Source organism: Odontesthes bonariensis, chromosome 4 (assembly GCF_027942865.1).
Source record: "Odontesthes bonariensis isolate fOdoBon6 chromosome 4, fOdoBon6.hap1, whole genome shotgun sequence".
Classification (NCBI taxonomy): Eukaryota; Metazoa; Chordata; class Actinopteri; order Atheriniformes; family Atherinopsidae; genus Odontesthes; species Odontesthes bonariensis.
In genome coordinates this window covers 7,539,115-7,553,869 of record NC_134509.1, presented here as the reverse complement: position 1 = coordinate 7,553,869, position 14,755 = coordinate 7,539,115, and the positions used below count along the sequence as shown (strand labels likewise).

Sequence of the window (14,755 nt, the reverse complement as noted above, 5' to 3'; positions counted from 1 at the left end):
TATATGGGGGGAAAAACAAAAACACGGTCAAATTATTCTTCTCATTTATTTAAAACAATTTACAATTATTATTATTACATTAGCACTTCCTGAAAAGAAATACACAAACACTCACATATATATGTATGTATATATATATATATACATACATTATTTGACAGCAAATTAGTAGTTACATTGCAGATTTAAAACCTATTATTAGCCCAGCACATCTTTAAACAATAAATAAAATTTCTTAACAGTGTATAAACGACAGATAATCAACCATAACATTATTAAAATAACGCTTTTGTGCTAATGATTCATTACGAATTATTCTCTGGACAACAGTTAAGCACATATATGGGTAAATCGTAAGCTTCAATTTGAGTGTTTTTGTGCTTTTTTTTTAGCATTTGATATGTACAGATTTTGAACTCAAGACATTTACTCACAATAGATTATGTTAATGATTTGGTCTGACTGCTTTCCTTGAAGTAAAGACAGCAAATGCTTTTTCTTAGTGGTGTGAATGTCAACGAAAAAGCAAAATCCACAGATGACGATGCCAAATATGAATATCAATAATACGTTTTTTTTAATATTCAAAAGTTCTCATAAACACACTCAAATACGCCTTCATCCTGGACTTCTGCGGGTTTCTCCACCTGTACGGGCAGAGTGAAAGACAGCTCAGCAGTTGCATGTTTTATTATGACATTACACAGAAAAATCCGCTGTGACGACACGTAGGAAATTTACCAACCATCTTTGGGTGCTCCTTTTTCTTAGAATTAGCTTTCTTCTGGTCTGGCTCTGTTCTGGCAGCTGAGGGTTCCAACACATCATAGATGGACCTGGGTCGAGGCTCGAGGCTCTGAGAGAATTTTTCATGTCAGTGTCCAAGAAATGTCCAAAATTAACTTCAATTCAAACAAGACAGAGGACAAAAAAAAAGATGATGGCAACATTAAATTAAAGTGAAATTTGTCTCTGATGAGTATTAAAGTGCTTACAGCATAGAAAGAAGTAGATTGAGCTGTTGTCACAGCCATGTTGTCTTTCTCAATCTCAGTGGCCCTCCTTCCTTCTGTCTTTTGCTTCTGTGCTTTGTCAGTGTCACTCGCAGTGTTCCTTTCTTTCTAAAAATTAGAAGTTTTAGAAGAGGCTTGTTACTACAGGTTGATAGGAGACTGTCTGCTGTTAGACAATTGTTGGCTAATTGTAAAAGCTCTGTCTTCTGACTAATCTTTTGACCTTTACAGTTACTGAAGTATTAGAAAACATAACTTCTTCTGGAGCTTTAGAAACGCAATAACACTTTGAGTGAACGTTACATCTTTCAACATGCTGTTTCCTAACTCCTGAGAGGGACACATCTTACCCAATGTCCTCTGAAGACATACACCGAGCCGACCACACTGAAGACAAGAAGCAAACCAGTGAAGACTGCCACTATGATCTCCGTGTAGTCCAACATCACCGGCAACTTCTTGCTTTTACCTGAAAAACAATGATATGAAAAAATATAATGATATTCTGCAGTGTCCTGCTCTTAATCACAGTGTCATAAATAGGCCGATTGAAACGTGCGGTATGAAATCCAAATAACGTGGACATTGTGGAATTTGTAGGATTTAAAAAAATCTGCAAGGCTACATGGCTGTAGAGGCATAAATAAGAGACGCCTGTTGAATGGGATCAATGCAAAAAAGGACGATGTTTGGATTAGTTCTGCAAACTAATCCACTGTGTGTCAAGATAAACAGTATTTTGAAGCTCAGCAGTTTTCAAATTATGAGCCCTGTTAAGAAAATGTGTAAATAAGCCTGTGGGTATATTATATAATTGCCTCCATTCACTACAACGGCAAAATGGACAATCACTGAAAAAGAGCTTAGCATAGGGAAGCCTTTGTGAGCCTCAAGAAAAAGAAAGGGAGGTAAATGCGAGTACCTGTATAAAAGTTAGAGTAAAAGGAAGCACAAATTGAAAAAGTGGAAAAACAACAAGAGGTAATGGAGACAAAATTGAGACATAGATTCATCTCTTGTGGTTGTGAGAGCAACTGCATGTGACCCTTACCCCAACCCGAGTACAATTCACTCCATGAGGGTGAAGATCACATTGTAAAAAGAATGGTTTTTTTTGTTTGTTTGTTTTTTAGGCCCAACAAGCTTCCTTTGTATGGCTGTAACCAGGTAGTCTTGATTTCTAACTCTAATCAAGAGATGTTATTGCCTAAATCCCATCAGGAAGTGACAAAGTTTTGCCATAACCAGCAAAATGGCATCCATAAAGGTGATTATGATTCTTAGTCATTGGAAAAAAGAATGTATTTTAGCCCTAATATGATCATTTTCTAACGCTAACAGTTTTGATTTGAATAAACAATGTTAGTGTCAGAAATAAAACTTGTTACAGCTGTCATATATTGGTGTCCATCTCACATCGAATTAAGGCACGTGATTAAAAGCCCTACCTTCTTAAACCAAAGACTTGAGAATGGAATCATATCTAATGTGAAAATGCTCGTGTGAGAATTATTTCTCAGCTTGTAGGAGCAGTACTTTAACAGGATGTCATTATGGGTCGTATTTAATAACAAACAACCTTTATACTTGCTTTGATTGTGGGTACAGGTTGAATGATACAGAACTATGAGGTTTCAAAGATCCAGTAAAGTTTGATCATTGGGCCTTTGTATGTAAGAGGGGGATTTTGGCCCAAAGTACTTAGATTTGAGTAAAGTTTCCCCATATTCTGCTTTGCTTCCGAACCCTATAATGTTTCATTTTACTCATCACTGTCCTTTGTGACAAAGTCAAATGTGAAGGAACTCTTCTTGCTCTGATATCGCCGAATTCCTTTTTTTCCCAGACATGAGACTCTTTAATGGAAACTCGTGCCTTGTTATTACTTTTACTGAAAGTAATGACAAATTACTACTTTTTTAAAAGAGAAGTGTAAGAATTGCAATAAATATGTTTTCTCAAACGTCATAACACTTTACTAAGAATCATTGAACTCCTCTTTTTGTTCTCACCTGTCACTCGTAGAAACCAGGACACCGTGGCAGTTTTATATCTGCAGCTGTATCTTCCTGAACTGCTCATGTTCTTCAGCTGCAGTAGCAGGTCCTCCCGGACCGGCGTACCAGTTGTGGCGGCAACGAGAACTTTATATATTTCTATTTGGGAGGGACTGAAGCACCTCAAGTAGTCCTGAGTTTGGTTTACCGGTTTCTCCAGCTCACAGTTAATTCTGAGATCTTGGCCTGGGTGGGCCAGAAATACTCTGTTTGTCAGGGTAATCACTGCAAGGGGACACAATGGACATTAACATTAGAGTTAAATATTAACATTAATCAAAAAGTTAATAAACAGAGATTAAATGAATCTTTGACAACAAGGTAAAACTGAACTGGATCCAACATGCCAGATTTAGAGGTTTTCAGGTTTTCAATACTATAAACTCTTTGAACTCTTTAAGCACATACTGATCCACTATCTTGTGACAGTTATAGACCTGATAAACAGGTCAACTAAAAAAAAGTCTAGGAAGGGCAAGACAAAGACAAATATTACATGATCATGGAAAGAAAAAAAATCACCAATTGCAGTTGATGTGATGCTAAAGAAACACGTCGGTTTTACTTGATCACCGGAGACCAAAAAAACCTGCACAAACCATACAGCTCGTTTGTTTTCTGTCAAATATATGCTAATCAGAGAATAGCTTGGATGGCTTACTTGGTGTTCCCATTCCTGTACACACAGAGGGGCACGCGAATACAAATATCCAAGTCAACATTAGGGAGAGATGGCCGAAGTGTTGAGCTTCCATTTTGTGTTAGTTTCAGGTGTTAACAGTCCACTTTCGTTGAAGTTCCTCTATATATTTCTGCTCTCTTTGTCCTGGTGACTAAACGGCAACAATGAGTTTCCTGTCTGTAGCAAAACCAACACTTCCCCAAAACCTTTTTTTTTTTGTTTCTGTTTTCCCTTGCAGCTGACACAAGGGGGATATTAAAGGGGCCACAACACAAATGGAAAGAACGTTTACAACTGTGACTGCAAACATTAAAGCCAGGACACAGCACAGGGACACATCCACCAGAGGACGGTCACGAGCCTGCTCTGCGTGGTGTTGGAAAGAGGAGCGTTTTTGGTTGCTGTGTGGGTGTTTCATCAGCTTCTGGAGGTGAAGCAGAGTGCAGTGTTGGCTTTCCTCCACAGTGAGACAGTGTTGGAGAAAAAACAGTGTGAGCCACGAGTGCGTAAATCCTTTTGTGGTGTGTGTGTGTGTGTGTGTGTGTGTGTTTGCGCGTCTAGTTGGAATTCAGCTGAAGGTGACAAATTGCCTGTTGTTAATTTGAACCAGCTGTCGACAGAGGGGTGACTCCCTCAACTTCGCTGAGTGGGGCGTAAAGATATTAAGATGCAGTGCTTGTTGTTATTTAAAATCCATTTGTTTGTGCTATTTTCTTTCTGTTTTCACTCCTCCTCTCCAGTTGACTTTTTCAATATTTTCTCTCTGGCTATACAATCAGGCCAACTCTGACCTCACTTCTGCTTCAGCACGAAAACAGACACTGGGAGCTGGAATAACATCTGGATGCCAGTCAATGAAGAACAATTCATTCCTGCACTTTGTGTCTCCCATCCTTCTGGGGAAGGGAAGTTTATAAATCTGTTACTTACACAGTGAGATTTGCTCTTAGGTTGAAAGAGTAACAAATCAAAAAGCATATTTTGATAACAATTCTCTTAAATCTTTAATACCAATGAGGGAATGGTGTGTGGATTGTAACCAGATTAGCTCATGCTGTTTTCTTTCAGCGTTAAGCAAAGCAGAGAAAACGTTTATTTTGTTGAAATATCATAGTACCTTTCTGAAAGCCTTTAATAATGAAAGTATACAGAGGTCAAAAGTGATTTTGCTCAACTGTGCAAGAATCTTTTTAGCTATTTATTTCTGACCATCTAATTTATGCAACTTTAGACATTGGAATATTTCATAAGGAAAATGTGGTATCTTTGACTCCACTCTGACATACTGTATGTTTCAGCTTCAGTCATTATCTCAGATAGGTTTAGATATTTGTGTTGATGTATTTTTCTAAATCATGCTTTTTAAGAAATTGCAAAAACCGGTGTTGTTTTCCTTCATTTCAAAAAAGGCTTTTGCAGATTAGTTTCATTCGTTCAACCTATGTTCTTTGCCCATGTCATCCTTTTCAGAGTCACATGGGGGCCGGAACCTATCCCAGTTATCTTAAGGCAAGAGGCAGGATGCAGCCTGTAAGGTTGCCACTACATCACATGGCAAACAGAGACAAACAAGACAAATTAGATTTGTCTAACACCAGTTAACTTTGGATCACAAATGAACATAACATATTTCTGCTCTGGCTGTGGGAAGAAGCCGGCAGAAAAGCCACACTGTGAGGCAATAGTACTAACTTCCACACCCAATCTGCAGCCTGCAAATGGTCTTTTATCAGTTTATTAATGGGATTAAATGTTCTGAATTAAACTGCCCCAAAGAAAGTTCTCATTGTTTCTTGAGTAAAATTTTGAATATGTACTTACATTACCGAGAGTATGTGGCACTCAGTAGTAGGGATGCACAGATATATCAGCCTAACATCAGTAGCGGTCGATATTCAGCTTGTTGATCGATGGTGTGATGTTAGGCTGAAATACTTAGTGTTTCGCTATTTTTCATATTGTATGTTTTGCTATCTCCCTGATATTAAAGTAAAAGACAAATGGCAAAAACAGTTGATATCAGCAATTGGCTATCGGCTAAATTGCCAGTTTTAACATTGACATCGGCCCTAGATGTCACAAACGGTGCATACCTTCTAAATAGGCACGCACAGACATATTGGCCAATATTCAGTTTGTTGACCCCAATCAGCCTATCAGCAAATAGTAACAAATAGGAAAGAGATGAAAGTCAACCAGCAGTGTCCGATATTTATCTAATGTATATATAAGTACTTATATAGTCTATCTTATAACACAAAATGTTGTAATTAAGTTTTTTTTAAAGCATTTATATGATAGAATTTGTGCTCAATCAAAAAACAGTGTATTGAATGGCTGAAATACCTACAAACTGTTCAGTACAGTTTCTGATTGTGGGGTATTGCTTATACTCACAGTAAATAAAGGTTCTGAATATGTCACCCATCACCAGTGGATGTTTTACATATTTTGGAAAAATGATGACTGACATATGGAGATTTCAATGTCTCTGGTGGAGGAGCAAACTACCTGCTATTCTGTGGCCAAATAACATACTTAGGAAATGTCTTCCCAGAAATTCACCAAGAAAACTCAGAGATCAATATTGAACGAGCATAAATCAGACATACTGAACAAAAGTGCTCACAGTAAATAAATACCATCAGCAGCTCCTGCTCGACTTGGGGAAGCAGAGACAGATTCAAAGGATCCGATCTTTTACAGAAGTTTTGAGGAATGCATAGCACAAAAATGCAGAAACTCGATCCTGCAGCAGAGCAAGATTACAGCCTCTGACAGACATGTACGTTAAAGGAGACCACGAATATAAGGAGAAACCAACACAAGGTAAATCATAAGACTTATCTGAAAGAAGAGGATGTGCCACACATCTGGCAGTAGCTGGATTGTGGAGTGTGCATGTGCATGAGAGAGGGAGAGTCGGAGGTGGGCGTGTATTGAGGTGTAAAGATACCACAACTCTTGAACCTCCACAAATTAAGACTTTCTTCAAAGGGGCTCAGAACTGGACCAGCAGCACCGTCCTCATACCACAGCTGTGAGACGAGGTAGCACACAGCGTTACAGAGAAAACAGGCATAAGTAGAGAGGACCGTGTCACTGACAGACTGGAGAGAGGGACTTTCTGCTAAGTCTTAAACTCTCATCATCACTTCAGATGTGAGTATTTGTCCATTTTTCCAAAGCACTGTCCAGCCAGTCAGATTTCTGCAACCGCAACGTAAGTTTGAAAAGCTTAAAATCTAATTTGAGATCACAGACTATGATCACAGTTAATGGAAACTGGCGTGTGACTGGTTTGTGTCCATGTGTGTTATGAGAATTCAAACAAGCTGAATGAGGTTATGACATGACTGATTCAGTGTGCCTTTAATCGGCCCCCAAATCCCATGAAAACAATTCTGATCAAAACAATGAGTCATTGGCTCATCATTTTTCCAGTGTGGAGTCACAGACTTTGTCATATGGATGTAATCCATTTTGTTTTTGCTTTAGTTGTCCTCTTTCCTGGGCCGCTTGCCTGCACCTTCTTTAGTGTTTTTCACTGTCAGACGTGGACTTAAAAAAAAGAAGAGAAAAGAGAAGCAAAAAAGAAAGGAAAGGAAAAGTTTTGAAACCCTGCTTTACTTTGCCAGACTGGAGTGTTGAGGTCATTCTCCTCTCAGAACAGACACAGTCATCCAGCTCTTGGAGGAACGTTGCTTTATGCTGCTTTATTTCATTGTTTTCACACAGATAGCACAATTAACAAGTGTAGGTGTGTTGTAATCTGTGTGTCGATTGGTGCCAAGCAGCGAAACTGTGTGAGGCATCTTAAATGTTTCTATTTATTCTCCATCATCATTTTATTTTTGCCATTTATAGCAGTCGCTTCAAATGTGGAGTAAAAAGCTGTGAAATCTGGAAAACATGTTGGGTCCCCAGATTCCTTCCACAAACTTTCACGCCTGCATCACAAGCACTATCAAAGTTCGAGATGAGTTTGAACATTTAACGTTTGAACCGCAAACAATAACACGAGATACTGCTGGCCCAAGGTGTGTTCAAAGCATTACATCAGCCACTACTACTCTACTAGGTTCTTACAGAGAAAGGCACAGATGATCAAAGCTAAAGGCATTGCTCTGTCGCAGCTATTGATATCAGTGGTGAAGCTGCCAAACAGGAAGTAACATCACATTTTTTTCTGATCCTTACTTTATGGCACAGGTGGTCCAAATCATCAGTCAGCACCCTTTGCATTCAATCTATTCATCCAAGCAGTGGATGTGGAGTACATCTGCCACTTGTGCAGGCAAAATCCCAATTCCTCTGTCTACCCCAAAGTCAGCTCCCAACGGTACATGTCCAAAACAAATGTCCCGGGAGGCATCTAAAAAGCATCTTAGCTAGATACCCCAATAACCTCAGCTGGGGAACTTCATTGTGGAAGAGTGACTCTACTCTTGGTAACTCCCAGATGATGAAACTCCTCTCTGGGTGAGGCCAACCATCCTTCAAAGAACGATAATTTCAGTTGCGTGTATTCACAGTTTCATTCTTTCGGTCACCACCTGCAGCTCTTAACCATAGATGAAGGCTTGAATGTAGACTATAATATCAACAGTTTACCCTTTGGGTCAGCTCTTAATTCCAACAGACTGGTACAAAGTTTGCATCATTGCCTAAGTCCTCTGCCCTTCGGATTAGAGGTGCTAATTCTCATCCCAGCTGCTTCAAATTGGATTGTGAACTGCACCGACGCCTACTAGAAGTGTCTACTAGATGAAACCAACAGGAACACATCATCTGCAGAAAGCAAAGATGCAACTCTACGCCTATGGAACTTAAGACCCTCCACCTCTTGACTTTGAACAGAGTTGGTGACAAATGGCTGCCTGGGTGGAGCCCAATAAACACTTGGAATTAGTCTGACTAACTGCTGGCAATGCAAACCAAGCTTTCACTCTGGTTGTACAAGGGCCACATAACCTGTTCAATCCCAATACTCCTGAAGCACCTCCCAGAGGACACCATGAAGAACGTGGTCATCAGCCTTATCTTCAAAACAGAAAACTTGTGGGGCAAACTCCATCCATTAGTTCATAGCACAAGACATTATTATCTATTGTCTTACTCTGTTTACTACATTAAATACAGCTTAAGTTTTAATTCCCCGGCACGTCAGAACGTCAATGCTCTGCGTCTCCATATGTGTTCCTACATGAAGTTTCCATGTCTTGTTAGTGCTGAATTGGACACACTTATAAGACACACTTAAAAGGAGTTAATTGTTGACAGTCCATGGACCTTTGTGACACTCTGAACACCTTCATGCATAACTCCCCCCCAGTCACTGTACTTCTGTACTTCCCTTTTGATTGTGATTTGTTTTTCCAGCGTTCTCACAAGTGAATGGTTCGGGTTATGGCGTTAAGAGAGTACTTGGTTAGGGTTAGAATTAATGTACATCTACATGTGGCACTTTATAATGGATTGTGACAATGCATCAAACAGCTTGACAGCCACACCTATCTTGGCTGCCGATGTTGTCCAAAAATGAGTTTTTCCCATAGTGCTTACAGCCACGCTTTGAACATGATTAGATGAAGTTACCATGGTGATTATGCCTTGCTTGGCATTTGGTTTAGACACATGCAGGAGAGTAAAGATACAATTTTTCCACATAAAATGCTTGAAATGCGGTAGCATCATTCAGAAAATCTAAATACAAATCCCATAGATGTTAACTTTATCACAGTACTTGTGTCGTTTTTGTGCACATAATATTGTGTTTGTATTCTCTCTTATTTGTTCTTTATCCTTTTTAATTTGACTTCTGTATTCATAAAAAATAGATTTTATCTGTTCATGTTCGACAGAGCATACATTAAGGTTTCTTTTCTTCTCTTTGTTCTTCTTTTAGAAGGAAAGTGTCTATCTGCTCTTCATGGCCCCTCTATATCTGTATCTGTTGTTGGAGCTGATGGTGGTTGCCATGGCAACAGGGGCCCGTGCCGCCAGCGAGGAGAATGAACTGGATTATGGGTACTGGAACTACAGAGAGGGAGGTATAAATTTACCAGCCGGTGTTTGATCTTAGCCGTCCAGAGATACGGGGCCTGTAAATCACTGAGTGTTTGAACCTGTGAACTGTAGCAGCTGAATGAAATGCAGCAAACTGCACAGATGAGTTTCAACTACTTGGTGCAGAGAAAAATTAGGACACCTCATGATTGCTTATGGTGTCATGCTCTGGTTTTTCAGCTGACAGTGTGAACGTGGCCACAGTGCGCAGTGTGACCAGAGTTTTAGACGCCTGGGGAAAACGCATCTTCAGTGAGATCAAGACTTTGCTGCACTCTCAGCCCAGCACGCTGCTGCCCGACTACTCAAGGTAACTTATATCACCCATGAACAAGGTGTCTCAGCACCCTTAATTTGGTTAAATTTTACTCTGTGAATGTTTTTCTTACTTTTTAGGAAATAAGAAGTTCTTATTTGCCTTTTACTATGTCTCCTCTTTATTTAAGCTGTGCTGATCTGTCAGCCACCACCCAAATTTTCTCTATATTCTAGTTAATCAGGTTCTTCGGTAACTTCGTCTGCATTTCAATGTACAAACCATACAGCTATGACCCAGCACTTATAGTTCCAACCTAATCTCATGCTGGAATGTGAAAAAGCAACATTGGTCAACCGGACAAAACTTTACACTTTCACAATAAACACTCAAAATTACAGAGATACAGCTTCAGTTTCAGTTCGGTCAGCACATTGACGCCTTACATCTCCATATGTGCTCTTATGTGACGATGTCCACTTCCCACACCTTGCTAGTATTCACTTGGCTACAAACACATACACAGACTAGAGGGTGCTAATCCAGTAGGCTATGTGACACTGAAGATCTTCATTCAAGTTCCCTTATTTGAGCCTCATCCTGCATATTTTCAATGGTATCACACTTTTCTACTGCCCACCCACTCGTGACACCTTAAATTTATCTTGTGCTCTCACCCGCAAATGGTTGCAATCATTGAGGTGTTAAAAATACATGGTTAGTATCAGAATAAATATAACTGGTCAGATCTTCTTGTTACTTACATGCTTGAACAACTGTTTCTTTGCAGTTTTTCATTTCCTTGGAGCAATAATAATCAGAATCAATGCCTTTTTCACAAATGGTTGTGATGACACTTTATGGTAAAAGTATGGACTTTTGAAAAAACAAGGTCATAACAGATGCTTTCTTTTTGCATTACATACCTAAACCAAGTTTCTGAGATGGTTTAGGAAGTCCACTAATCTAATAGGACAGTATAGTCTGTGAAAAATGTGCTCTATCAAATAGTAGAAAAAGGTGAAACACTCTAAGAGAAAATTACAAATTCGAGCTGAAGAAGACTAAATCTGTATTTCTTTGTGCCATCTAGCAGGACTTTCAAAGTTTTGCATTTAAATAGGACACATGTTCAAAGGAAGTTCAGAAACAACAACCTGCTGTGTATCTACGAAGGCAACATGCAGAATGATATGCCCAAGTTTTAGAGAAACATGCTCCTATTCAGACAATGTCTCCAACAGGGAATGCCTTCCATAATTCAGCAAGACAATGCCTAACCACATTCTGCATATATTGCAACAGTAAAAGTGTGCCAAAAGTGATGCCAAAGTGTCATATCTGCAGACATATCATCAACTGAAAGCATCTGGTGCTTATTGAGCTAAAAAGTAAAACATGTTACTTTGTTACTACACCAACTGGTCTTCTCAATTCCCAAATATTTACAGAGTCTGGTCAAAAGAAGTGGTGATGCAACATAGTGGTAAACATGTCTCTGTAGCAGCATTTTTTAAATGTGGTTGCATCAAATTCAAAGAAGCAAAGAGCAACATTTTTCTGTTTCAACATTTGTTTAGTTGTTTCTGCTATTTTACACCATAACTCAACTCGACGGAAAAAGGGGGTTTTCATGCAAAGTAGTGCTAGAAGTGGGGCACCAGTTAACTCAACTGGTGCCCCATATACAGACACTGAAGCTCCTCAACACGGCCACGCCAGGTTTCAGTCCCTGCTCGGGCCCCCAGCTGTATGCCACCCCCTCTCTCTGTCCCCATTTCTAATCGAGCAACTTTCCAACAAAAATAGCCCCAAAAATCATTTTGGGGAGGCAGTGTCACCATTACACAGTATTTTAGTGAAAGGCAAATTTAAAAGTTCCTCCTCTAACTGTGCTACGTCAGCACATATCTTAACCTGAATCTAATCTTTAACCATTTCCTAATATTGTATCCTGTTGGGGTCTGTCTTTAAATGGGAACTATTATGTACTCTCTGTACATAGAAGTTCCTCACCGGCTTAAAATGTTTCTCACTAGCTGTTCATTTATACTACACAGAGATTGCTTAATTGGCAAAATAGTAAGTTAGTGCACATGAAAAAAAAGAGAAGTATTTTCTTTTTTCTGCTGGTTTTCTGCTAAAGAGAAATGCTTTAAAAGAAATAAGAGGATTAAGAACTAGACATAAAAGGAACAAAAAGCAGAAGATTTTGAGTAAGAAAACTAAAATAATTTCAAAGAAAGTTGTTGATACAGAGGAACAAAAACTGCAACACAATGTGACATATTAATAAGGCGCCCATCTGATTCATGTTTAGCTTTGACACGTCTAATAGACCCAAATGATCACGTCCCATGTGAGTGGTCTGATGAGAGACAGTCGAAATGTTGCGACACGTGAAGCTGAGCCTCCTCTGCTCCTCCTGCAGGGTTCGCCCTCTGTCCGAGTCCGTCAACGACCTCTTCAGAGAAGTCTCCCTTCTGCACCACCGCATCACCGAGCTCTCTCATCGCCTAGCAACGCTGGAACCGTTCCTCCGTCGCCACGGCTACCGTGAGGAAGGCATGGGAGAGGTGGGAGCCAGCAGGGCGAAGAGCCTTAAAGCGGAGGTGGTGCATGCTGCCCGGTATGACCCTAGGAGCAGAATGAGGGCAAGCGCGCCCAGTGGCAGCCGGGTGGTCAGGAGGAGACTGGTGAGAATCCTTAAGAACAAGGAAGGGAAGCAAGTTCAGGGGGAGTGAGGACGAGATAAATCGAGCGGGGAGAAGGGAAATGAAGAGAAAGTTATATTAAATAGGCTAGTGTTTCTATTTAGGAAATAATATGCATTGAATACTCTGCTTGTCCTGTGGGATAATGAATGATGCCTTATGATGTGTATTAGTCCTGAAAATAAGATATGTTTTCTTTATTAAACTCCCCTTTTCTCAGTATTTCATTGTTGAACTGTTCATTTCAGATTGAAGACATGTCACTCCTTCTTTAACCCCATCTATGTGTATTCCTACTTCCTACCTTCGGTCATTTTAATCCTTAAGGTTGGAGCAACAATCTTAAGTTTGTGTTGTTTCATCAACTGTTAAATTGTTGTTTAAGAAGCTTTAATCCACATCACGTTCCAGGAGCATCAAGCACGATTTCACAGATGATTTCTCGTTGAAAAATATGTGAGTTTCCTCAGATCAAATGGTTCATGTATTCAAAATACAATTTTAGCCCAGAAGCTTCCAGGACAAAGATGCAGGTGAGCCTGGACAAACCCCATTTCATGAAAAGTTGGGAAGTTTTCTAAAATGTAATAAAAATTCTAGTTTGTAATTTGCTAATTTGTTGGAAGCTTTATTCAACAGACACACATTCAGGAAATGATCTTCAGTGTTTTGGGGGTAATTGGGGTATTCTCATGATGCACTTCACAAAAAATGCCAATTGAACTTCACACGTGGCAAATACTTCGATGTGACACATATGTCTACACACTACACACAGTGGAACAAACAGGGATGAAATCAATATCGCAGCAAGTATTATGTTCTTTTTTTCAAAAGTGTTTACCTCCCAACAATGCAACATTTACAGCTATGTTGCCTTTTTTTTTTTTTTGCCAAAGCAGAAAAACATAATGACACATTACAATGTGCAAATATTAATATGGGAAGGTTTGAGTGTCATGAAGTGTGAATGACCGCAGAGTGATAATCTGCAGGCTGACAGTGCTCATTGAATTCACACCTTATGTTCCAGTCGCACCTATCAACACCATTTCCTTAACTCCCCTTTGAAGGGTAAGGTCACGTTTTTTTCCCACATACGTAACGGACCATGAAGAGGTCCTCAGAGAAGTGGTATAAATTACGATGATAACTTAGCAGAACGGGATTGCTCTGAGAGATGAAAACTGAACAAAAAAGCTTCAGAATTTGTTTGGTTTTTCAAATTTCTTAAGAATGAAATTGTCTCACTAATCAGAACTGGCAATGGCACAAAGCAAAAAAAAAGTAACTGCTGACAGCTAACTCAGCTTATTTAATTTTCCAAAGTGCAAACAATTATAGGCTCAATTATAGGCTATCTAATTATATCCATGGCAACATTTTACTTCCTGGAAACAAGGAAGTCCTTACCTGCTCACACCAGTGAAGATATCTCATGTGGCAAAGTAATCCAAAATTATTGTTGTGATATTTACGTTCATATTAATATTTAAGACTTCACGTTAAATCACAATAAAGCCTCTGACCTCTCCAATAACCATGACTGAAAACCTCCTTTCACAGATGTATATGTTTGTGTCAGTATGTTGGGAAGCAATCACTAAACTGCCATGAAAATATTTGGAACCCTTACAGAGGAAGACAGCCCTCCATCTACCTGCACATCAACAAACAGAGGATGCCTTGTTTTTGCCACAGGGTGTCAGTGCTCACTTGCTCCTGTAATCAGATGTGACATTACACTGATACATGGAAGCCTGATCTTTTGTTTTTGCTCAGTTGAAGTCAGGAGCGGTCCTTGTGGGCCCAGCAGGGGGTGCCTATTATCTGCTAACATAATTATAGCCCACTGTTTTTTGGTGATAGCGCGTGTCTGTGTGTGTGCGTGTATGTGTTGTGGGCACAGACATCGAACTTTACGCCTTCATTAAAACTTTGCCAAGTGTTTCTACAGCAACCAG

General features: G+C 39.5%; 1 protein-coding gene across 1 annotated transcript; it reads left to right on the top strand.

Annotated features, from left to right (window-relative positions):
* The first annotated feature begins 6,705 nt into the window (after positions 1 to 6,705).
* LOC142379223 (uncharacterized) lies at positions 6,706 to 13,329 on the top strand. Its single transcript, XM_075464365.1, has 4 exons — positions 6,706 to 6,914; positions 9,661 to 9,805; positions 10,002 to 10,131; positions 12,509 to 13,329. Exons 2-4 carry the CDS (start codon positions 9,685 to 9,687, stop codon positions 12,819 to 12,821), a joined length of 564 nt encoding a protein of 187 aa, XP_075320480.1. The 5' UTR covers positions 6,706 to 6,914; positions 9,661 to 9,684; the 3' UTR covers positions 12,822 to 13,329.
* Positions 13,330 to 14,755: the final 1,426 nt, after the last annotated feature.